General features: G+C 40.2%; 1 protein-coding gene across 1 annotated transcript in view; it reads left to right on the top strand.

The window, feature by feature from the left end:
- Positions 1-13,313: 13,313 nt before the first annotated feature.
- LAMB4 (laminin subunit beta 4) overlaps positions 13,314-26,353 on the top strand; it is a 103,330-nt gene continuing 90,290 nt past the window's right edge. Inside the window, 4 exon segments of the mRNA XM_061165260.1 lie at positions 13,314-13,347; positions 20,091-20,139; positions 20,141-20,246; positions 22,976-23,111. Coding sequence (XP_061021243.1) covers positions 13,314-13,347; positions 20,091-20,139; positions 20,141-20,246; positions 22,976-23,111 — 325 coding nt within the window.

Below are 26,353 nucleotides of genomic sequence, written 5' to 3'. Positions count from 1 at the left end.
TTTACCTGAACTGAACCTTTGGCTCCTTGGCACAGGAAACATGAGCAGCCCAGTTCATAGAGTCAGAGGAAGAGCAACAAGGATGGGTCTTCCCTGTGGTCCATTCCATCACATTGTAAAAAGCAATTCAGTTCAGTCGCTCAGTCGTGTCTGACTCTTTGGGACCCCATGAATCGTAGCACGCCAGGCCTCTCTGTCCATCACCAACTCCCAGAGTCTACTCAAACTCATGTCCATTGAGTCGGTGATGCCATCCAGCCATCTCATCCTCTGTCGTCCCCTTCTCCTCCTGCCCCCAATCCTTCCCAGCATCAGGGGGAGACTAAGAGCAATACTTCACCACCCCAGAAAAGCTGTCATTTCATTGTGAAGAAGATGGAGTAGCCAACTCTTCCTGGAGGAGACAAGAAAAGCTTTACAAAGGGTGAAAGCTAAAGGACAAACAGATGACAGAGTGGTGTCCTATGCAAAGGCATAAGTCATAACACTACCTGACATATTGGGGACAGAATGGCTGGTGCATAGCCACTCTCCTGCAGGGAGCGTGGAGAGTTTGGGGCCAGCGTGGGAACATGTGTTGTTCTCACAACTAAGAAACTCCTGCCAGTAAAAGGGACCCGATGCAGATTTGTAAGCCAGGAAGTGACAGGTGTAAGTCTGTGTTCTCTGGTGACAATGAGGATGAGGCTCAGAAGGAGTAAGGATGAGGGTTAGAAGGCACCTGGAGTCTGGGTCAGAAATGAGGATAGCCCTGCTTAACATATTGATGTAAGGCTATAGAAGAAAGGATACATGCAGGTTTTCTTTTTTTTAAGCTGGCTTGACAGCATTTGGAAATTGGGATTTCCTTCATAAAGATTATTTGATGATCTCATCTTGAGAAAAGCTAAGAACCATACTAAAAATGTAATGTTTTAAAATTTCTGCCTTGAGTCAGTGAGACACACATAACTTTGGTCATCAGGACCTTGCCCACAATATGCTCAATTTGGTCTTTCTAAGCAAAATAAAACAGTCAGTAATAGCTTTCTCTCCCCACTTCCCAACACCAACTCCCCTTTCCTGCACCACACTGTTCTTGAAAGGATCTTTGGAGTAAATAGCCAGTGAAAGGTAAGACTTCCTAACAATCTTGAGGGAGTAGAAATGGTGAGGATCAGGTGCTATTTCAAACTGTGCCTTTAAGTCTTCCCGTTGGGTATTGTCTGGGACCCCATCTGAGCCCCACAAGTTCCCTCAGAAAGGACGAGAGCAGTGTCCTAGTGCCAGCAAGCCAGGGCCCAAGGACAGTCACTGATGCTGAGCTGAGGGGAGAAACTGCAGAAGGGACAGCTGTAGTCACTTCCCTCTTTGTCACTGGACCCCATCCATTATTCAGAGTTCATGCTCAGATTTTGACTCTGTGTCTCAGGAAAATGGAAGGGAAAGGAAGAAAATAAGCATAGCTATTACCAACCAGCGTTCTTGCCCTTCCTCAGTCAATAGAAATTGACTAGAGTTCAGACAAGAACTTCAGGCAAGGCTTTACTGGGGTCCCTGCTGCTGCAGTGGGGAGTGAAAACAAACAACAAGTTCCTTGGCTCGCTTGGTCCCTGAGCGGGGGCAAGCTTGTTCCTTATGTGGGATGAAGGTAGGGATGTGTTGAGGGGTCAGGCTGGGGGTGGCTTAGTTGTTTTGCCCATCCCTTAGGTGGTGGTGTGTGCAAGGGGCATACGCAGTACCTCGTTTTTGTTCCAGACTCTTCAAAAGTGGCAGCTGGGTTTTTTTGGTCTCTTTGTATCTTGTGGGTCCAGAATTTCCCCAGCTGCTCATGCACACAGGTATTCTTAGTTCCGTATAGTTTCTTTGTACTTTATTGCTCATGCTCATTTGTCCAGGTGCAAGCATTGCAGCCAAGGGTCCCAGGTGCCAGGCCGGTCTCATTACTGGGGCTCCTGGCTTGAACAAACGAATAGATAAAGATGCCATTAACTGAGATGGAAATGAAGAAGATGGACAGGTTTGAACAAAACAAGAGTTCGTCTGTAAACATCATATGATTGAGGTACTGGTGAGTCATCCAGATAGAGATGTCCATAGGTGGTTGGAAGAAGGAGCTGAAGCTCAGGGAAGTAGGTGGGTTAGAGAAGAGAAAGAAGTGGATTAAGTCACTAACCTGTCCGAATGAGTTTTTCTGAGCGATGCACATAAGAAGAGGGGACTCTCAGATGATAAAGCCAGAAGAAACACCAACATTAAAGAAAGTGAAAGTTGTTAAATTGTGTCTGACTCTTTGCGACCCCGTGGGCTATACGGACCATGGAATTCTCTGGGCCAAGATACTAGAGTGGGTAGCTGTTCCCTTCTCCAGGGGATCTTCCCAAGCCAGGGATCGAACCCAGGTCTCCCACATTGCAGGTGGATTCTTTACCAGCTGAGCCACAAAGGAAGCCCAAGAAGTCGGTAGAAGAAGAGAATATTTTCTGTCTTACCTCTTTGGTATCTGAAAATATAAACATTGCTTGGTGACGTTGATATACTCAAATTCAATTAAATAATGGAGCCCATAAACCCATCACTCGCAATCTGGGAGATACTGAATAGAATCTTTTCCAGAACTTCTATATTAGAGCATGTACTGCCAAAGTCTCTGGGTAAGGGTAAAAATGGGGGGAAGTCTTTCAAGGCTGAGTGGATCCTCGAAAACTGACCTTTTGTGCCCTGAGGGTGAACACACGTTGTGTCATGGGCAGCAGTTATAGGCAAGAACAGCAAAGGCCATGGCCCAGCCGTGAGCTAGCCTTCTGGATTTTTAATTTAATCTTTTTGTTCAGAATGAGCCAATTCTTCTTTTTGATATTTGCCACTATAAATCGGTGAATGGGTTAGATAATTTTGTCTTAAAGTCATATTTGTAAAGGATATGTTTACTACTTACATTCTAGGAGCCAGAATATTCCATGGACTGTCTTGCTCTTTCTTTATAAGTTTCATCAGTCACAGCTTCTTTTCTCCAGGCCACCAGAATCTTGGTTTTTGAAGGCAAAGTTGGATGTGCAAGCAAAACACACGACTACTTAGTGACTAGTGAAAACATCTGCACATATCAACCACTCTCTTCCAGGTTCAGAGTTTACTTTGTAAAACATTATTATTGCAAGTAGTAATTAAACATTATTTGAATAGGCTCATACCTTTCACCCATACCCCACCTCACAACAAACAATTCATTTTCTCAAGAGGGCATGGGAATTCACTTGCTTTAGTGAGCTTGTGTAAGCCTCTGATTCTTTGTAAATCTATCTCAATATTACAGCAGCTACACATAACCTAAGAACTTAGTTATAGATTTGGTAGGAATGTTGAGTTTGTTCCTGTAGCCCTGATATCAACTCCTAGTCATTGCTTCTGAAGTTTAGCACCTAAAGCAGGGTGAAGAACATTTGCCACGAAGTCAAGCTCTTTTCCTCTGTGTTCAGGGTGTGTGTGTGTGAGAGAGAGAACCTAAGGCAAGGAACTCTACAGTCATGTTTTTGGGCAGGTTTCGGTATACCTCTCATCTGTTTTCCTCCCTCTGGTGCCTCAGGGAAAGCGTTTTCTTACTTAAGTTGACTCTCACTTTCAGGTATGCCCTTACATGCCCTGTTTGCTGCCTGCACCTCTCAATGCGAGCTCTGAAATCCAGGTAAGTCTCACATTGGGTCTCACTGGCAAGTTGGCAATTTTTGGATGAAGTGAAGGCAGCTGCAAATTTTAAAGTTGTTGGGTAGGTGGGGGACCAGCATAGAGAATAATCATTCCTTTTTCAGAACAGTAACAGTTATATATAGGGCTTCCCTGGTGGCCCAGCTTCCCAAGTGAATCTGCCTGCAGTGCACGAGACGTGGATTCTATCCTTGGGTCGGGAAGATCCGTTAGAGGAGGAAATGGCAACCCACTCCAGGATTCTTGCCTGGAGAATCCCATGGACAGAGGAGCCTGGCAGGCTACAGTCCATGGGGTTGCAAAGAGTCGGACAGGGCTGAGTGACTAAGTAACAATAATGGCAACAACAAATTTATACATTAGACCTGTATACATAATACAGTATCCAGTGGGATGGTCAATACATAGTTTAGAGAAGGGTGCAGCCAATGACCTGAGATTTTCTGTTCCTTAAAAAAAGCTTCCAATGATACAGTGTTGAGCTGCACAATTTAAAGTTGTGTATTAGAGGAATACTTATTTTATCATGGTGATCTACCTTGTGGCAGTTTAGAGAAAGTTCAAATTCTATAGAGCTGTCCATATCTTCAAAAAGTAAAATATGTTTGTTAATATCTTAGGTGTATGTAAATAATAAGTTTTAAGGAAAACATGGGGTCTGCTGTCATTGAAAGAAAAGTTGGCTTTAGAACATTGCATTCCTCATGCTTATGCCATTTAGGTGACACAGTTGAAATAGTTCATGATTTCTGATGTAATATGAAAAATAAAATGTGTTAAATAAGTTAAACATAAGATTTCTATGAGAATTGTGACTTTAAATGTATACAATAACTCAGGTGAGTCAAAAAAGAAGTTTAGTAGTAGTAGTGTCTGTCGCTCGGTCATGTCTGACTCTGAGACCCCACGGACTGTAGCCCATCAGGCTCCTCTGTCCGTGGGATTCTCCAGGCAAGAATGCTGGAGTGGGTTGCCATTCCCTTCTTCAGGGCATCTACCCGACCCAGGGATTGAATCCAGGTCTCTTGCATTGCACGTAGATTCTTTACTGTCTGAGCCACAAAGGAAGTATATAATGTTATAAATTTATTAAAATTATCCCCTGTGTTATATATATAACTGTACCATTTTCAAAAGAAAGAAACAGCAGTAGAAACACGAGTGGAATGCAGGACTATCTATGCAGAGACTATTTACTGAATATGATTTGCGTCCACACTGTGGATTGAGCGGCTGGGCACTTTGACATGATATGCCTCTCATGTTTTCATTTATTTTCATCCAAACTGTCTGGACAAAAAAATGAGGACACTCTTGGACAAGATATAGGCCTGAGCACAATCTTCAAGTTGAAGGCAAATGAGGTAAAGTTGGTACATAATCAGTAATGAAAACCAGTTAGCAAGGCCAGAAAATTAGTTACTGTCAGTTTCATATGTTTTCCTGTTTATCACAGCACTTCCTCATTTTAAGACCAGCATAATCTAGCAACTTTTGTGAAACAATTACCAAAATGCATCCAGTTCCTTTGTAACTATATTGACATGCTTTTCATCCCCAAAAGCAATAATATGTTAATTCCTGCTGATTCAGTTCAGTCAGTTCAGTCACTCAGTCATGTCTGACTCTTTGTGGCCCCATGGACTGCAGCATGCCAGGCTTCCCTATCCATCACCAGCTCCCGGACCTTGCTCAATCTCATGTCCATCGAATCAGTGATGCCATTCAACCGTCTCTGTTGTCCCCTTCTATGTGATTAATACATAGATCACTAAGCTTACCAATGAGTTTATCAAGAGAAAAAATTTCATGTAGCCCCACTGAGGCTTTGCAAATGTCAATGTGGTAAACCAACCAGAAAAGCAGGACCAGTTAAATGTGTAGCTTGATAAAGGAAGGTATGGATGAGATGACCACAATACCTGGAATTGGGCTTTATGTACACCGAGGTGTTTTATCATGACTGGGTAAATGATTGCAAATAACAGAACTTCTAAAAAGCTGGTGGACTCACTATACATGATTAGTCTCTCAGTTTTATCTGACTCTTTGTACTGTAGCCCAGCAGGCTTCTCTGTCTGAGGCTCTTCTGTTCATGGGATTTCCGAGGCAAGAATACTGGAGCTGGTTGCCATTTCCTCTCCAGGGGATCTTCCAGACCCAGGGGTTGAACCTGCATTTCCTCTGTCTCCTGCCTTGCAGGCATATTCTTCACCCGCTCAACCATCAGGGAAGCACAGCTTACTATGTAACACTCTTCTCCTTTGAAGCCAATCACCTAAAATGGGAAACAGACAACTGGGAGTAAGACTAGGGCTGAATCACTTAGGGGAGGAAAGGTGGGGTGGCGGGGCCTCAGCTAGGGGCACTGAAGCCACCTGCAGGGGTTCAGAGCTCAGTATTGTTGATAGTTGAGGCTGACAGTTCCTTGTTAGCGGGGCTGGGGCTGCCCTGCGCATTGTCGGATATTCACTGGGCAGCATGTCTGACCTCCACCCACTGGGTGTTGGTAGCATCCCCCTCCCCTGCTGTGACCAGGGGAAGCCTCTGCAGACACTTGCCAAATGTGCTCTGCAGGGGGGTAAAACCAATCCTGTGAGAACCCCTGCGCATGGGAGAAGAGGCAAGCTGCTGTAGGCTTAAGCATTCCAGTGTAATTGCAGAAATCAGCCATCATCCATGTTCACTGAGAAGGCAGGAGACTCAATTCCAGGAGGGAGAATTGAGTGAGGGGGAAATACGAGGAATCAAATTGGTAACAGGAAGTCCAGGGTCCACTTGCTGTATAGCGCAGAGAAGTAAGAAAATCGGGGATAATTTCTGTCCCTTCATCATATTTTATTGGTTCATTTCAGGGAGAATATTTTTAGTCACCTGAATCAACCAGAACTAACTCACCTCTGCCTCATGGATTTCAGAGACCTGAAGGATTTTAAACCCCCGTGTTGGCAGTCCTTTGGGGCCACTCCCATTATCTCGGTAGAGGAAAGGAAGCGGGAACCCCAGCCCATTTTCCACCCATCATTCTACTGGGCCCTGGAGAACCCCACAGGATGAGTGCTTCGGGCCCCAGGCCAGTTCTTCTGACCTGAAAGCTGTAAATCCTTCACAGGATGTGGTTCAGGGTTGTTTCACAAAGCATAGTTCTAAGATCAGTTCTAAATGGAGACAAGGACTGTCTTCCAGCTGTGATATAAAAAATACGTAGCACTGTGTAATCATCTCTAGCCCTCTATACCATCCAGTGCTTCCTATCACATTATTTAAATCTTCAGATTAAAAGACAGTCCCAGTTTAATAGTGGGGCTCTGGAAAACAGTATTTACACATATAATAGAGAAAATCAGGAACTTGAAGCCACAGAAAGAGACTGTGGAGGAAGAGGCAGGAAAAAGTTTAGCAACAGGGAACACCCAGGACTGACAATTTACACGAACATTTTGAAACCAAGACTAAGGGGCACCTCTAGGGCACAGCCAAGGCCTTCCAGTGAAGGCAGAGAAGCTGGAGTTAGTGGGATAACCAGTAAATTAAAATCAAGCTAGAAAAACCATATGTCACTTAGTGCTGAGGTCAGAGACTGACATATTTTAAACCCCAAAATGCAAGCTGCAATGAATTCAAGTCAGCAAATAGTTTTTATATTTTTCTAGGCACTTCCAGGGGCTAAAAGATGAATATTTGCCTTTAAGGGTTTACATCTAATAGGAAGGTTTAGACAAAATCATAAAAAAAAAAAAAAAAAACAGAATGTTTCCACTCCTAGGTACCTACCCAAGAGAAATGGAAGCATGCATCCATACAAAATTATAGATAAACGTTAATTGCAGCGTTATTCATGATAGCCAAAGAATAGGAAAAACCCGAATGTCTACCCAATGATGAATGAATAGAATATGGCATATCCATATAATGGAATATTACTTAGCATAAAAAAATAGTGCAGTATTGATTCATGCTACAACATGGATGAATCTTAGAAATATCATGCTAATTGAAACAAGTCAGTCACAAAGGACCACAAATTGTCCACAAATGGCTTTATTTATTTGATGTATGCAGACTAGGCCAATATATGGGAAGAGTAGATTAGTAGTTCCCAGGGGCTGCAGGAAGAGGCAGATTGTTGAGGGGAAGGGGGCAGGGGTGGTGACTGCCCAAGGGTGTTGAACTTCTTGTTTGGGTCCTGCAATGTTATTTTTTAAATTAATTTTTATTGGCCTATACTTGCTTTACAATGTGTTAGTTTCAGCTGTATAGCAAAGTCAAACAGTTATACATATATCCACTCTCTTTTTTTAGATTCTTTTCCCACCTAGGTCATTACAAAGGATTGAGTAGAGTTCCCTGTGCTACAGTAGAATCTTAGTTATATATTTTATATATAGCAGTGAGCATATGTCAAGCCCTCCACCCCCTTTGCCCCCTCAGTAACCCTAAGTTTGTTTTCTACATTTGTGACTGTTTTGTAAAGAAGTTCATTTGTACCACTTTTTTTTAGATTCTAGCTACAATCAATATCATGATATTTGTCTTTGTCTGACTTACTTCAATCAATATGACAGTCTCTAGGTCTATCCATGTCACTGCAAGTGGCATTATTATGTTCATTTTTGTAAATGAGTAACATTTCCTCATATATATATAACACATCTGTATCCATTCATCTGTCAGTGGACATTTAGATTGCTTCTATGTCTTCCCTATTGTAAATAGTGCTTCAATGAACATTGGGGTGCATGTGTCTTTTCTAATTATGGTTTTCTGCAGATATATGCCAAGGCATAAGATTGCTGGATCATATTGTAGTTCACTTTTTAGTTTTTAAAGAAACCTCTATATAGTGCTCCATAATGGCCACACCAGTTGGCGTTTCCACCTTGTAAGAAGGGTTCCCTTTTCTCCATACCCTCTCCAACACTTATCCTTTGTAGACGTTTTGATTATGGCCATTCTGACGGGTATGAGATGATACCTCGTTGTAGTTTTGATTTGCATTTCTCTAATAATCAGTGATGTTGAACATATTTTCATGTGATTTTTGGCCATCTGTATGTCATCTATGGAGAAATGTCTAGATTTTCTGCCCATCTTTTGATTGGGTCATCTGGGATTTTTGGATGTACAGCTGCATGAGCTGTCTGTATATTGTGGAGGTTAACCCCTTGCTGGTGACTTCATTTGCAAATATTTTCTCCCATTCCATGGGTTATCTTTTTGTTTTGTTTATGGTTTCCTTCACTGTGTAAAAGTTTTTAAGTTTGATTGGGTCACATTTGTTTATTTTTGTTTTTATTTTCATTACTCTAGGATGTGGATTGAAAAACATCTTGCTGTAATTTATGTCAAAGAATGTTCCGCCTGTTTTCTTTTAAGAGTTTTATAGGTTCTGGCCTTACATTTAGGTCTTTAATCCATTTTGAGTTTATTTTTGTGTATGGTATTAGAGAATGTTCTAATTTCATTCTTTTACATGTAAGTGTCCAATTTTCCCAGCACCACTTAATGAAGATATTGTCATTTCTCCATTGTATATTCTTGCTACCTGTGTCACAGATTAATTAACTGTAGGGGTCTGGGCTTATTTCTGGGCTTTATATCCTATTCCATTGGTCTATATTTCTGTTTTTGTGCCAGTACAATACTGTTTTGATGTCTATAGCTTTGCAGTGTAGTCTGAAGTCAGACAGTCTGATTTCTCTAGCTGTTTTTCTTTCTCAGGAATGCTTTGGCTATTTGGGGTCTTTGTGTTTCCATACAAATTTAAAATGTTTTGTGAAAAATGCCATTAGTAATTTGATAGGGAGTGTATTGGATCTGTAGATTTCCTTTGGCAATATAGTCATTTTGACAATATTGACTGTTCCAAATCAAGAACATAATGTATCTTTATCCATCTATTTGTGTCATCATATATTCTGATTTAATTTGTGTGGAATATTATGGGCAGTGGGGTTGTTAAAGCTCCCCAGGCTTAACAATTCTCTGAGAATGGAATTCAAGAGGCAAGCCTGTATATGGGACTAACTAATGAGTTTTAGATGTTTTGGTTTTAGATGTTTAGATAGAGTTTATTTCCAAATAAGTATGCCACAGTAAGTATACATCTCAGTGAGTGATTTCCATATGACATTCAAGATGGCATTTATCTGCATATATCTGCTATATATATCTGGCTACATATATAGAATCTTCTGGGGAGCATCGTAAACACATTGATGCCTGGATCCCACCCCCAGCAATTCTGATTGAATTGGTCTAAGATGAACCTGAGCCTTGACTGTTTTAAAAAAAAAAATCTGCCTCGGTACAAACAGTGAAACACCATTCAGCTTTAAGGAGGAAGGAGATTCTGACACATGCTATAACATGGATGCACCTCGAAGGCATTATGCTAAGTGAAATAAGAGTCACAAAGACAGCTACCACACGATTGTACTTATATGAAATGCCTAGAGTAGCCAATTTCAATAGAGTCAGAAAGTAGAGTGGGGCTGGGGGACAGGGGATGACAGGTCAATAATGGGAACAGAGTTTCAGTTTTATAGGCTGAGAAGAGTTTTAGAAATGGGGTGTGTAACAGTGTGAGTACACTTAGGACCACTACACTGTATACTTTAAAATAGTTAAGATGGTGAATTTCATGTGTGTTTTATCATAAAATAAATATTTTTAAGAGAACTCATGAAAAAAGAATCTCCCCAGGTGTTTCTAAGGTACAGCCAGGGCTATGACTGGCTGCTCTAAGTGGAGGCACTCAACAGGCAGGAGATGATCAGATGAGTGTGTGTGTGTGTGTGTGAGTGTGCACGTGTGCTCAGTGGTGTCCCTTTGTGACCCCATGGACTGTGACCACCAGGCTCCTCTGTCCATGAGATTTCCCAGGCAAGAATACTGGAGTGGGTTGCCATTTCCTTCTCCAGGGGAATCTTCCCGACCCAGGGACCAAACCCACATCTGTTGCATCTCCTGCATCGGCAGATTCTTTACCACTACTACCAGTGATCAGATAAGTTCTGTGATTCTGTCATTCATTCCCTCACTGAGAAACTGATGAAAATCCATAAGCAATTATTGATAAGAGAAGGGTATCTATTCTGATCCAGTCTGGATCTGCGTCTGCTTCTCCTCCTCCTCCCTGGGGCAAGTCACTCTTGAACCAGCTGATTTATGCTGGGAAGTTCACTTCTTCCTATCATGGCTTTGTTAATACTTAATGGTAACTCTTGGACTGAGAAAATTCCCAGAGGTTCATTTTCATCACAGAGGAAGTTCTGTTCCCTCCATATGCTCTGCAAAAGGTATTTCATGTGTTCTTTTCCTCCTGCCATCAGCAATGCAGTTTTGCCTCCTTTCTTTCTAAATCTGAGTCTTTAGAATTCTGCAGTCTGCATCCCTCCCATCTTTGCAAAGAAGGGAAATTTTAGTCCATGGTCTATAGTTGGAAGCAGTCTTTCAGTTTGGAATCTGGTCTGTGAATGGATTCCCACTGGGGAGAAAAAGGTATGCCATTATATTTCCTATGCAGCACTTTAATTACCTTCATCCACTCAGCCTAGAATATTTCAAGCCCTGAGTAGTAGGCACGTAAAAATTATTGTCTCACTGAATTTGATTTATTTAATTATAGAGAATAATAATTTCAAACTTGGTTTATATTGCCCATTCTTATTAAAAGGATAATCACTCTGTTAATGTTTGTGCATATCTAGAATGAAAGTAGCATGTAGGCTGGAGTCGTGAATCCAAGAGGACATCAGATTTGGGAATTTCATGTTATCAAAAGTGTAGCTGGGTAACTGACCAGCCCTAAATGAGAAAAGAAAACCATAAGAAAGTATCACCTAAAAAAAAAAAAAAAAAGCCCAGATTCAGGTGGCCCGCAGCAATGAACCTTCCTAAGGCTCCATTCTGGATTCTCCTGTAGGACTTTGCAAGGTTTTGTGTAAGATCATTAGTCCAAAATTGCAAACTTTTAAAGCAGATAGAGCTTATTTTCAAATAAGGACACATCAGGGAGTTTGCTTCTCAGTGAGTGATTTCCATATAGCATTCAAGATGCAAAATGAACCCCAAGCCGTGTGAAGAGCTTGGATGACAGAATGGGAAATTTGCCTACAGTCAGTCATTTCAAAACACCCTAAAAAAAACTTTGTAAAGAGGCTGGCATTGAAGTTCAGGTGAGTGGCATTTAAGGCAAAGGAATCTGCATGAGAAAAGGGTTCAGAAAGTAGGAAATGCTGTATTGATGCTGCAGGGTAGGGAATGAAAGAAAGATTAGAGGGATTGAAATGTGGAACTAGCAGGAGAAACCAAAAACTCACTAGGAAAAGCCTTGAAGAAGAAAATGTCAAAAGAAAAAAAAACTCATAACACAGGGAGCTGTATTCAAAAAAATCCTCACCTATAAGTACATGAAAAATATTTTATATTCACTACTCTTCTAGCAAAAACATTAATAATGATGAGGTATACTTTTTTGCTTTTTAAATTGACAAGGTTTAAAAATTTATATTCAGGCCAATGGTTGTTCCCATAGTCTGTTGGTAAGAGTATATGTTGGGACAAACTTTTCATGTGGCTGTTGATAATAGCATCAACATTTCATTTACACACAAGCATAAGTACACGCTTTGATCCAGTGTTTCCACTTTGTATCCTGAGGAGTAGTTAAGGATATGAACAAAGACTTGGCAAAAATGTTTGTAACAGGAAAATATAAGAAAGGAAGTACATGTCAACCTGTAGAGCATTTGTTAAACTCCGGTTCCTGCATTCAGGAGTATACCATCCAGTCATTTAAAATACTGGTACAGGAGAGCATTTCACTTCCTCTCTTCCCATCTCACAGAAGCCCATGGGTACTTCCATCTGTGTCAAGGTCCCTTACAACAGTGACTGGTGCGGGCCCTCTGTCTAGAGGGACATAGCTGAATCTACAAAGAGGGGCACAAATTGGGTTCGTGGAAGCCCCTCAATGGTCCTGATGTCCTTCTGTAGGTGGAAATTCCCTGAGGTAAAAATGTTTTTATTGATACAGAAAGATGCTTGGGATGTATAGATTGAAGCAAGCATGCAGTATTGTATCACTTTTGGAAAATATTTATATGCAAGCAAAAAAGTATGGAAAAACACAGAGCCAGATATTAACTACTTTTCTCTGGACGGTAGTTCAATGGGTAACAATTCAATTTTGCCTTCTGATTTTTCTATTTTTTCAACAGTAAGTACACATGTTCGTTGTATAATTAAAGTTTTTTCTAAATAAATGGACAAAATAGATTAATGATTACATTCTGTGACTTCAAAAACTAGAAAACAAATATTTGCCAAAAAGTATATACACTTATTATTTAAGGAGTTGGGCACTGTGGGTATTTTTGTGTCTCAAAGAACCATCAGATACACTTGAAACTAATGCAACATTGTAAATTAACTATTCACTTAGGTTTTTAAAAGGAGAGAAAAAGAAGACTAAAGGATAAGTACCCAAAGAAAGACCATCAGACAAGTTTTTAAGTCACTTGAAATTGATGACAATTTTTGATTCTATCAGTTACTGACTTTACCTTCCTTTTATTCCCCCCTAAACCTAGCAGAATTGAATTTAATTTTTTCCTGACAAAAGAATGCAATTTCAAGTGACCTTTCTTTTGCACCTTGGTGAGTAATGTCAAAATCCATTTTCTGTTTGTATTGAATTGTTCTAAAATATTACTGAAAATAGGTTTAAACATATCCACCCCTTGTTTCTATACTAACACATATTCTCATGACTCTTCTGTTGTATAATTGTGTCAAGCAACCAGAAAGTTTCATTCAAACATGGCTAGTATCCACACATAGCTATTTCTGTCAGTCTTTAATGGAGTATTCACGGCAGCAGATAAATAAAGACACTAAAAGAGCAAAATACTTTCAGATTCTTAATTTACAAATACAATGCATTTTAATTTTTAAAAATAGCTCTGCTTTGAATGTTGCACTTAACCCAGTGATGACATCTCATAAAGAATTTATAGGCAAAATTCTCTCTTCTGAGTAAGTAGCAGCTCTGAGCTAAAAGGCCAAGTTCTCCATGACTGTGCAGTCTTTAATAAGCTGAGAATCATTTACATTAGTCATAGAGAAGAGGTTTCCAACAATTATTCTCTTTGATCCTGAACTTTTTGTGTCTGTAACAGCCCTACTTTGGGTGAGTACCATCTAAATTGATTAGAATCTTCTCTTCAAAGATTCATGCTGAATTTCTTCATGGCAGCAGACTCGAAGAATCTCTTTTAATTTTACAGTTCCCAAGTGAGTGAGTGATAGTAGCTCAGTCTTGTCCAACTCTTTGCAACCCCATGGACTGTAACCTGCCAATCTCCTCTGCCCAGTTCTCCTGGCAAGAATCCTGGAGTGGGTTGCCATTTCCTTCTCCATACAATTCCCAAACGCTGAGACAAATTCTTAGTTGGCTTGACTGGTCATGAAGGAAAGAACAGCAGTAGATGGTAAATGTTCATTTGCTCTCTGTAAAAAGTTTTCTGCTTCAGTGATGAGCTACCAGCCAGTGCAAGAGGAGATTCACTGGTCTGCACCCCCTCAGGAGTAGGAAGTTTAGGTCTGGCCTCAGAGAGGCCGAGAAGAGTTGGTTTCATCTATATCTCTTTTATTGTTGTTTGGGGGGATAGGGTTTTATTGGCCACTCTGTGGGCATGCAGGATTCTTAGTCTCCTGACCAGGGATTGAACCCACACCTTGGTCAAGAGACTAAGCACAGAATCCCAACCACTGGACCACCAGGGAAGTCCCCATCTACATCTGCTTTGGTTGTTCTCTTAGGGATTAAACCAGTATTCAAAACCAGAAGCAACCAATCACAGCATCTTCTCCCAGACCGTCCACAGGGTAACTTACTCACACCTTGCCAAAGTTCTAAACCTCCCCACAGCATCTCAGAGAGGCCTCCTCAATCAGGAGACACTTCTTCTCCCTCAACGTCCACTCAGCCTTCCTCCAGGGGATCTTCCCAACCCAGGGATTGAACTCTTGTCTCTTGCATCTCCTGCATTGGCAGGCAGATTCTTTACCACTGAGCCACCTGGGAAGCCCATAGTTCAACCACGGGCATTTATATAAATACCTAAGCCTATTTAAACCCCCTGTCTTGCATTCTGGCACAGGAAGATAAAGAGATAGAGTCATAAAATTGGTCCCCAGTTTGGGGAACTGTTTACAAAGTTCACATCTTATCCAATCTGCATCCTTTGCATGTTTTCTCACTCATAGTAATGTAAGTGAGTATGTAAACAAATGTGTATGTTTATAGCTTCTGAACTCTGAAGTGAATTCTAAAGTAGATGAAAACATTGCATGTGTTTAAGAAAATTGTAACAATGTACAGTTACCAAGATCAAATAGTAATGGTTATATCTATAAAATGACCCTTGACTTTACAGAAAATTTACTGTATATTTTCTCTAAATCACCAGCTTTCCTAAATTCATTTTTAATAAGATCCTGTCCTCAACTTGTATGTAATTTTTGAGCAATACATTGGTTTTCTGAGACTGAAACATCATTTTTCTCTGAATCATTTCCAACCTAATGCTCATGTAATAACTTGGCAGTTGAAAGCTTTAATCCAGGAAGGATATTTCTGAGTCTATGTTCAGGCATGAAGCTTTAACTACTTAATGTTTCTAGCCTCTTTCTGCCAAGTATTTTAGATCAAAAGTTCATATATGACTATAGAATATTACACGAATAATAGTTCCATTTCCCAAAGTCTTGGAATACTTTTTATTTCTGAAAAGTACATACCTGATTAAAAAAAGTTTGGCCAAGTCAGGTTATAAAAACATGTTTAATCTCTAAGGTAACAATTCCAGTGAAATAATTCAGGATGAAACTTGTCTAAAAGAATAAATCCCTGGGAGGGAAATCTTAGCTAGTCCACATGCAGCACTAGCAGAGATTTTATACCTGACCTTTTTGAAAAAGCCTCTGTCTGTTGAGTCCAAACTTCAAATTAGGTGTTTATCCTTGATGCCAATTCTAGGAAATAAAAGGAACTTTGGGTTTGGATTGTTGGGTGAATAAAAAGAAAGAATCCATCTTAACCAAGCTAGAATCATTTATTATACAATAAAATTTTAAAAGTGTATGAGGAGAACTTACCATGTCTCAAAGAGAAAGAAATGTCACGCTTTGTTGTAGTATAATCATCTTTACAAGGAGATGGAAGATGGAAAATTCCCAAGAGTGACGTTTGGTAACCTATGGGGAAGGAGACATTATGGACCATATTCTTAGCTGTAGAACCGTGATCTACATATGTTTAATGCCTGATAATAATCACAAAATCACCAGATGAACAGAATAGATGTGGGAAATGTGTACACAAGAGAAAGAATATTTTTCAATAGCCTGCAGTTTTGGAGGGCAAGTTGGAGGAAAGTAATCCATTAAATGCAAAACAAGTCCATGAAGAAAACTCTTACTTTTACCATCAAAAAAGCTGAGGAAAAAGCAAGCTTATTCCACAGTATGGTAATTATTTTTCCTTTTAGGCTCATCCCTCCCACCTCTGTCTGCTTAAAACAGGATTTGTCATCAATTCTCTTGTCTCAAAGGAATAATATACAGGAGCAACTGGAACCCATCCTGTGTGCATTATTTTAGAGTGTGAGATTTACATGATTCACCATCCAGAGGCCGATGGGGATGATTTTTGAGGAGAGAGAGAATTGTTTGGTTTTTAAAAAATTTTTTGCATTGAGATAATTGCAGATTCCCATGCAGTTGTAAGAAATAATACAGAGAGACCCCATTTTACCCAGTTTCTACAAATGATAGCACTTGGAGTAACTACAGTACAATATACAACCAAGAAACTGACACTGAAATAGTCCATTAACCTTATTTAGAGTCCCCCAGTTTTACATGTTCCCTTTCATGTATGTGTGAGTGTATGTCTATATATTTAATTCTATGCAGTTTTATCAAAAGCCTATTCATGAGTCCCTCACCACAGTTAAGGCAGAAAATAGTTCTATCACTTCAAGGATTCCCCCCATCAGTTCAGTCACTCAGTCGTGTCTGACTCTTTGCGACCCCATGGACTGCAGCATGCCTGGCTTCCCTGTCCATCACCAACTCCCAGAGCTCTCTCAAACTCAAGGATTCCCTAGTAATACCCTTTTATATCCACATCCAGCTCCCTTCCTCCCTGCCTCTGTCACCCTTGGCCACCATGAATCTGTTACCCATCTCTATAATTTCATCATTACAGAAATGGAAATATGCAGCACATACCTTTTGAGATGGGCGTTGTTTACTCACTGTAATTCCTTGGGGATTCATCCACAGTGTTGTATGCATCAATGATTCCTTCCTTTTTTACTGCTCAGTACCATCCCATGGTATGGACAGACTACACTTTACTTAATGAGTAAGAGTCTCTCAGTCGTGTCCAACTCTTTGCAACCCCATAGACTGTAGCCCACCTCCTCGGTCATGAAATTCTCCAGGCAAGAATACTGGAGTGGGTTGCCATTTCCTTCTCCAGCAGATCTTCCCAACTCAGGAACTGAACATGGGTCTCCTGCATTGCAGGCAGATTCTTCACCATCTGAGCCACCAGGGAAACCTTAACCATTTACCCATTGAAAGGCATCTAGGTTCTTTCCAGTTTGGGGCTATTATAAAGATGCTGTACAGTTTTTTGTGTGAATAGAAGTTTTAATTTTTCTGGGATGATTACCTGAGTGTAAGTGCTAGATTGTATGATAAACATATGCTTAGCTTTATAAGAAACTACCATACTTTCCCCCAGAATGACTGTTTCATTTTATATTCCTACCAGCAGTGTATAAGTAATCCTGTTTTTCCACATCCTCTCTAGCAGCTGGAGTTACCAGTTTGTTTGGTTTTTTTTAAAGCTATTCTGATGGTTATGTAGTACTATTGTGATTTTGATTTGCATCTCCCTAGTGACTAATGATGCTGAACATCTTCTCAGGTGCTTGTTTGCCATCTATGTGTTTCCTTCAGTGAAATGTCTATTCATGCTGCTTGCCATTTTCTAATTGGATTGGTTTTTAAATGTTGAGTTTTGAGAGCTCTTTATATATTCTCTGGAGAAGGAAATGGCAATCCACTCCAGTATTCTTGCTTGGAAAATCCCATGGACGGAGGAGCCTGATGGGCTTGGCGGGCTACAGCCCATGGGATTGCAAAGAGTTGGCATGACTGAGCGACTAACACTATATGGTCTAGGTCAAGAGGTTTGTCAGATATATAATTGGTAATTATAGTCTCCTTGCTTTTCTACCTCTTCATAGTTTTTAATTTTGATGAGGTTCCAGTTTACCAGTTTTCCTTTTATGAATCATACTCTTATTGTCAATTCTAAAAATGCTTTGCCTAGTCCTAAATTGCCCAAATCTCCTATGTGTCTGTAGGAGTTTTATATTTTACTTTTTAAGTCCACGGTCCATTTTTGTTAATATTTGTATACAGTGTGAAGTTTTGGTTATAGTTCATTTTTTTGCCTCTGGATGTCCAACTGCTTCAGCACTGCTTGTTGAAAGACTGTCTTTCATCCACCTTTTGAACCTCAAAAATCAGTTGATCGTATTTGTGTAGGTCTATTTCCAAGGTCTCTATTCTATTAATCTATGGGTCTGTCTCTCCACCAATATTACATTTTCTTGCTTACTGTGGATACATAGTAAACCTTAATATCAAGTAGAAATATTTTTTAAATTGTTTTAGCTCTTGTGGGTCCTGTGTCTTTCAATCCAGAGGCTGTTTTATTTCTGCAAAATTATCCTGTCTGCAGTTTGAGTTGCAATCAAGAGAAAACTAGTTCCTAGATTTTGGCCTTAAGAAGCAAAATGAAAAAAGAATTCTAACCATTTAATTGAATTTTTAAAAATTCTGTCCTGTTCAAATATGCTTTTAAAAGAAGTATGAAAGTGAAAGTTTTTCAGTCGTGTCTGACTCTTTGCGACCCCATGGACTCTACAGTTCATGGAATTCTCCAGGTCAGAATACTGGAGTGGGTAGCCTTTCCCTTCTCCAGGGGATCTTCCCAACCCAGGGATCGAACCCAGGTCTCCCACATTGCAGGCAGATTCTTTATCAGCTGAGCCACAAGGGAAGCCCAAAAAAGAAAATAAAAGAAGTGTAACTATTTCTATAAATAGCTATCCATAAAATAGAGGACTGACATTATAGCTTTAGCATAATGTATTTAGTTTTAGGGCGTGTTCAGTTTAGACCTTATTCCCAGTAAGATTTTTGCTTTCTTTTATTCTGTCCAACAGTAAAACAAAATCTACTAATATGTTATGGGTTATAAGTGTGTAACTTTAACATTAAGGAATAAAGCAGACAAGCTGTGCAGGCAAGAAATAGTGTGGATTACCCATCCTGCATTCACATATAGAGATTTAAGTTATATTAACTCAGAATTTAACATTTTAAGACAAACAGAACTGTAAAAATCATTTTTAAACCAACCTTTAAGGATATTATCTCAGAGGTTTCTCATGAAAAGTAGAGAATTGTGACAGTTGAGATATAGCTGCCCTTTAATGCTCTGTGACTGAACCCTTCATGACAGATCTGTTGGATGGCAGGTACCAAGGGCTAAGTGTACTATATAGTCTGGAATTCCATCTGTGCCATCTTTTATCCCAAAGAAACATGATCTGTTCCATGGTGTGTCTGAATCCAGCACTCCAGATTGCAAAAGGAGGTCAACTGAATTTACACATCTTAAGAGAACGTTATTTCCCAAGGATTTCTTAATTTCTCCAGTTGATTTTCCTCCAGGTTGGAACAACAGATATAAGAGGCATGATTAGGACTCTCCTTTCTCATATCTGTGTATTTGTCTTTGTTATTTGCCCTAAAATGACATGTAGAGAATTTCCAGTGAATGCAGGTTGTTTAAGGTCAGGTTTCCTAGAAGAAGAGCCTGAGACAAGGATTTGTATGCAAGTAATTTATTGAGGGAGTGCTCTGAAGAGGGAGAGAGTGAGAACTGTGGAGCCAGAATGGGGTCCCAGCAGGAGTCCGGCTTCAGCCTCCTCCCAGAAGAGACTCTGAGCATAAACTGCATTACAGAGTGGATCCCAGCCTGAGGCAATGGCTTAGAACCATGCATCCATCAGTCGCTGGCTTCAGCTGATCCAGGGGGGGACATGAGCACAGATGGCCTAACCTCCCAGGCTAAGAGATTTCCATCAGACTGCAGGTGCCAACAGTATCCACCACTAGGGTCTTCATGATCACAGAACTAGTATTAAAAATAGGTGGGCTGTTAACTCTCCCACTTAACCAGTCACTTCTTTAAGCCTTCTACGACCCTTAGACTGCCTCATGTGTCCTGTTTCTATCATGTTTTCAAGGGTTGCTCAGTTACGTGAAAGCTCAAGATGAATGCAGCAGAGGTGCCTGTCCCCCCCACCGGCGATCTCCTGGTAGGTCGCAGTGGGCAGCTCACGGCTTCTTCCACCTGTGGACTGGACAGAGCCCAGAAATACTGCATCCTCAGCTACCTCGAGGTGGGTTGGATCTTTGTTTACTTGTTGGGACATGATTTCATCAGTGATATCTATTTTTTAAGTACATCTAGGGCTGTCCAGACAACAGGAGAGAAAAGGAGACAGTCTGCCTTCCCAAACATCAGAGACACAAGTGATTCAATTCAACATCCAGGAAACCTTCACTAATTGGGGAACAAGGAAGCTGGACTTCATCTATTTCTTGTTACCTTTAGAATTAAACAAAAAAGGTGTTTTTGTTTTTGTTTTTTTTGTTCAGTTTTTGAAGGAACTACTATACAATATATGTCCTAATTGGCTGCTTTAGTGACTCCACTGAAGTGGACTTACTAAATAATTGACGAGTTGGATGAAGATGGAAGATCCCTCAGGGTTCAGGGCTATTATGCTGAACATGGGCTCTTACTGCTCTACTTTAGATGAGATGGACAGAGTGTAGACCTGGAATTGATTGTCTGCCAGCGTCTCAATGCCACTTGGAAATTGTCTTGTTTAGAGACTATCAAGTCCCAATGTGAACATCCTCTTGTCCCTTTTATTCTTAAAGACCAGTTTTATAAAAGGACCAGTTGCTTTTTTTCTTCCCCGGGCTCTGAAACAATCATCCAAAGTCATCTGAGTATCACACCTGCTCAAAAGCCTGAGGCAATTATGTCAACCCCTTAACTGAGAGGATGTGCATGAAGGAAGTTGGATGTAAGCCTAGTGTTAGTGACCCAGGTTTTTCCACGTATTGTTTGTGTAAGGCAATTCCTGGAGGCCTCTGGGAAGGTTTTGTGTTCTCATTGGTTTTAGTAAAAGAGGATGATTATAAATAAGTGGAGACAATACTTGAGTGCTTAGCCTTTGTCTAAGTTTAGGAAGTACTTGTATAAGAAAGCAAATTCTCTACATGTGCAAGAAAGTGACACTGTAGAAGTTTTGCTCCATTTTAGGTCAGGTGGGATGGAAGCCCCTTCACGTAGCTTTCCTAAGACCAGGTCCCCTGGACAAAGCAGTGGTTCCCAACTCTAATATTAGAAACTTTGCACACTGGCATCACCCATCTTGTTTTTTCACCATTGGCATCTACTTACATTGTCATGAGCCTAATTATTTGAACTTAATGTTAAAATAATTAGAACTTGATGTTCCTATATGGCAGAGTTACGCCAAATAGAAGTAAAACCAACTCCAGAACTTCTTCAGTCTAGGGAATCACAGAAATCTTAAAAATCTTAGAACTGGGGGAAAAAACCGCAAAATATCTTCTAGCTGATAAAGCTTTACAGGTGAAACTATAAGTATTAATTACATAAAATTCATGTGGCATGGAGGATAATTTTTTTTTTTCACCCATCAACTAGCAAAGAGCTCTCAAGCAAAACATTCCCTTCCAAATGTTTAAGTCAGCATTGACTCAGAGTGTTACCCAAGTTGGGCCTCTCATATCTGTTTGCCACAACTAAGCATCCTCTGTAGCCAGTTCCATCAAAGACTGTACTTGTAAAATGTTTACAGAAAAAAATTAATGGCCTGAAGTTAAACAGTTTCCCCAGTATTTTCCATAGTATTGGAAATATTTTGAAGTCTTGACAACTTTTGGTGGAATCATTGGGCTCCTGTTGCTCTATTAGGGCAGATCTGGGGCAAATCTCCCCATATGCAGAACTGATCTAACTTGTACTGGTCCTTAATTTCTGAAGGGCATTTTGGTTTTCTTCAAGTATAAGGGCTTATGATGGCCGGTGATTATAAAAAGATTATACCACTCTCTTGAAAGTCTGGTTTACTTTGACAACCTGTAGCTGAAATAGTCATTAAAATCATCATGCATTTGTGTAACAAAAGAGATGGGACTGGTCAGATAACCTAGGCCCTTGTAAGCCATCGTCAAGCATAAAATCCAATGTTTGCTGAATACCTACCAGCATATTTGCTGTTTTGGGCAATTTCCAATATGGAGCATGGTAAGAAATCACTCCTGCTTCCTGGAAGCTTTGCAAAAATGCTCTTCCGGAGTCCCACAAATATTAGCGAGAACAACTGTGCAGGCCATTGACAGGCCTTTGGAAATCTTGGGAGAGTTCCTCAGGAATTTAAGTAAGTACAGCTACCAGTAGATGCAAACAAACTCAAAGGCCAGTCTTGACTGTTAAAGCCTTTGAAAATCCATCCCAAGCAAAATTAGTCCCAATTCACAAAAACCTTCTAGTCTGCAAGACAAGAGTGTGTGTCTCTCTGTAATGAGTTTAATGAAACTCAAAAAAATCCACATGTGTATAGTAAAGGTTTTGGCTCTGGAAGCTTTTATGCCAAAAATAATATCTGAGAAAGAAAAGATGATGGTTGCAGATAAACTAATGGCCAATTGTTTCATTAATTTCTTACTAATTTTTTTTAAATAAAGGAAGTCATTCCAACTTAAGAATATATCCTAGTTATTTTTCTATAGTTTAAAACAAACTCTAAACCCTCTGCTCCTTGTATGAGAAAAAATTTAGTTCTACAAATTTGCAATTTTGTCCCAAATGTTTACATTTATAAAATTTCTAAGTCAAGTCTTAATTTTGTTTGTTTTGGTAGTCAAGCACGTATTGATGGAAAAATTTATGTCTTGTAATTTCCTCTGCTTTTTATTTTTAGCTAGACTGAATGACAAATATAGCACATCCAGCTTGTTTTTAAATTCAGATCAACAATAACTAATGACGATTATTTACTTTTAATTTTAATGATGTGTTTTCCAGGGGGAACAAAAATGCTTCATCTGTGATTCCAGATTTCCATATGATCCACACACCCAACCCAACAGCCACACCATCGAGAATGTAATCACAAGTTTTGAACCAGAGAGAGAAAAGAAGTGGTGGCAATCTGAAAATGGTGTGACCAAGTTTCTTTACAATCTTTTATTTCTTCACATTTTTAGTAAGGTATCTTTCTCTATATATGATTTTGGCAATATCACACAAGGAGTTATATTGAAATGGAATAATATCCACTGAGAATGTAAAACCCTGTATAAAAGCAAAATTCAATTTTCATTTTAAGAAAGAATATTTTCCTCTTGAGAAATAGAAGTATTTTTTAAACACATACCTGAGAATGTTTTACTTTTTTCACATGGGGAACAATTCTGTATGCTCTTGTTCTTTGGGAAAATAAAAAGGGGGATCGGAGTAGTTTATGAAGTATTGGTAAATTAAGCCTAATAAAAAACACACTGATGTAAACAGAAATAATAATGCCAGGGGAAGTCTGAGAGTTAATACCATGTGCTTTTTTCTTCTTCAACACATGAAGGCAGAGAGAGAAAGGATGTTTCTTTCTGCAAATTAAAATTTTTAATATAAAAATTTAATTGAAAGGGTAGTTGGCTACTGACTGCAATTCTTTCCTTCCTGGTTTTTGCCCTTCCCTGTTCATGACATTGTGATCCTAAACCTCACACTGGCCCTGTTTCCTAGATGCCACTGTAAATTTGGACCTGATCAGGGATTTCCTATCTCCCACCCCAGCTTTATGTGTTTAATGTAGCTCGTTCACTCATGATGGACCCTCTTCAACACTGGTCTGGAGCTCTTATCCCCCCAGAGAAGGATTCTATTTGCCGCATCCCTGCATCTCGCACCTTGGACTACAATTCCTCTATTGTGTTCAGACTCTAAACATATTTCCCTAAAGGGATCCCAGGCCATAACGGGAGTGTGGGAATAATCATAATAGGTAAGATCATTCAGGGTGAGCATAGTATAAGGCTATTTTTCTACATCATCCATTGGACACAGACATTATTGGTGTCTATTAAATGCTGGTTCAATTTGGATCCTAGTGATTGGTCTCTCGTTGGACTCTGCTTAGTCAATGTTGGTGGTTTTTACCACACTGATGAATGCTTCACAGCTGCTTTGATCCACATGCCCAGCATTCATTCCATGTCTCCTTAAGAGGAAATGCCCTTCTGTCAAAGCTGACTGCAGAGATGTGTTCTCAACTGAGTGCTTGGTTGAGAACAAGAGGGAACAGGTGATCTCCTTTCCAGAAAGAGCTGGGAGCCTTTGACACAGAGCCTGGAATGTGGCTGCCCTCTCAGCAACAAACTTTTCCCCAAGCCATTCACCCCAGAACACTAAGCTATGGCCTAATTCACCACAGTGAAGTCATTGTTTTCTGGAGCTAGACTTTCCAATATTGCGACTATACACATGGCTACTTGAGCACGTAAAACATGGCTTACCCACCTAACAGAAGCAGAAAATATTAAGAGGTGGCAAGAATACACAGAAGAACTATACAAAAAAGATTTTCATGACCCAGATAACCCCGATGGTGTGATTACTCACCTAGAGTCAGACATCCTGGAATGCGAAGTCAAGTGGGCATTAGGAAGCATCACTATGAACAAAGCTAGTGGAGGTAATGGAATTCCAGTTGAGCTATTTCAAATCCTAAAAGACAATGCTGTGAAAGTGCTGCATTCAATATGCCAGCAAAATTGGAAAACTCAGCAGCGGCCACAGGACTGGAAAAGGTCAGTTTTCATTCCAATCCCAAAGAAAGGCAGTGCCAAAGAATGTTCAAACTACTGCACAATTGTACTCATCTTACACGCTAGCAATGTAATGTTTAAAATTCTCCAAGCCAGGCTTCCACAGTACATGAACTTAGAACTTCCAGATGTTCAAGCTGGATTTAGAAAAGACAGAGGAACCAGAGATCAAATTGCCAACATGTGTTGCATCATCAAAAAAGCAAGAGAGTTCCAGAAAAATATCTTCTTCGGCTTTATTGACCACACCAAAGCCTTTGACTGTGTGGATCACAACAAACTGTGGAAATTTCTTCAAGAGATGGAAATCCCAGACCACCTGACCTGCCTCCTGAGAAATCTATATGCAGGTCAAGAAGCAACAGTTAGAACCAGATATGGAACAACAGACTGGTTTCAAATAGGGAAAGGAGTATGTCAAGGCTGTATATTGTCACCCTGCTTATTTAACTTATATGCAGAATGAAACTGAAAGTCACTCAGTCATGTCCGACTCTTTGCAACCCCATGTACTACACAGTCCATGGACTTCTCCAGGCCAGAATACTGGAATAGGTAGCCTTTCCCTTCTCCCGCAGATCTTCCCAACCCAGGAATTGAACCGGGGTCTCCTGCATTGCAGGCAGATTCTTTACCAGCTGAGCTATGAGGGAAGCCCATATGCAGAGTACATCATGTGAAATGCCGGGCTGTATGAGCGCAAGCTGGAATCAAGATTGCCAGAAGAAATAACAATAACCTCATATATGCAGATGACACCACCCTTATGGAAGAAAGCAAAGAAGAATTAAAGAGCCTCTTGATAAAAGTGAAAGAGGAGAGAGAAAAGTTGGCTTAAAACTCAACATTCAGAACACTAAGATCATGGCATCTGGTCCCATCACTTCATGGCAAATAGATGAGGAAGCAATGGAAACAGTGAGAGCCTATTTTGGGGGGCTCCAAAATCACTGAAGATGGTGACTGCAGCCACGAAATTAAAAGATGCTTGCTTCTTGGAAGCAAGGCTATGGTTTTTCCAGTAGTCATGTATGGATGTGAGAGTTGGACTATAAAGAAAGCTGAACACCGAAGAATTGATGCTTTTGAACTGTGATGTTGGAGAAGACTCTTGAGAGTCCCTTGGACTGCAAGGAGATCCAATCAGTCCATCCTAAAGGAAATCAGTCTTCAATATTCATTGGAAGGACTGATGCTGAAGCTCCAATACTTTGGCCACCTGATGCAAAGAACTGACTCATTGGAAAAGACCCTGATGCTGGGAAAGATTGAAGGCAGGAGAAGGGGATGACAGAGGATGAGATGGTTGGATGGCATTACCAACTCGATGGACATGAGTTTGAGTAAGCTCCAGGAGTTGGTGATGGACAGGGAAGCTTGGTGTGCTGCAGTCCATGGGGTTGCAAAGAGTCAGACGTGACTGAGCAACTGAACTGAACTGAATCCAAACCAAGATGTGCTATGTGTGTAAAAACATCCTGGGTTTCTAAGACTTGATTTGGAGAAAGAAGTATGTATAATAAAGAATCACTAATTTTTAAAATATTGACTACATGTTGAAATGAGAATATTTTTG

The sequence above is a fragment of the Dama dama genome, chromosome 18 (assembly GCF_033118175.1).
Source record: "Dama dama isolate Ldn47 chromosome 18, ASM3311817v1, whole genome shotgun sequence".
NCBI classification, from domain to species: Eukaryota; Metazoa; Chordata; class Mammalia; order Artiodactyla; family Cervidae; genus Dama; species Dama dama.
Note: the sequence above shows the minus strand (reverse complement) of the source record. Positions and strands in the feature narration are given on the sequence as shown.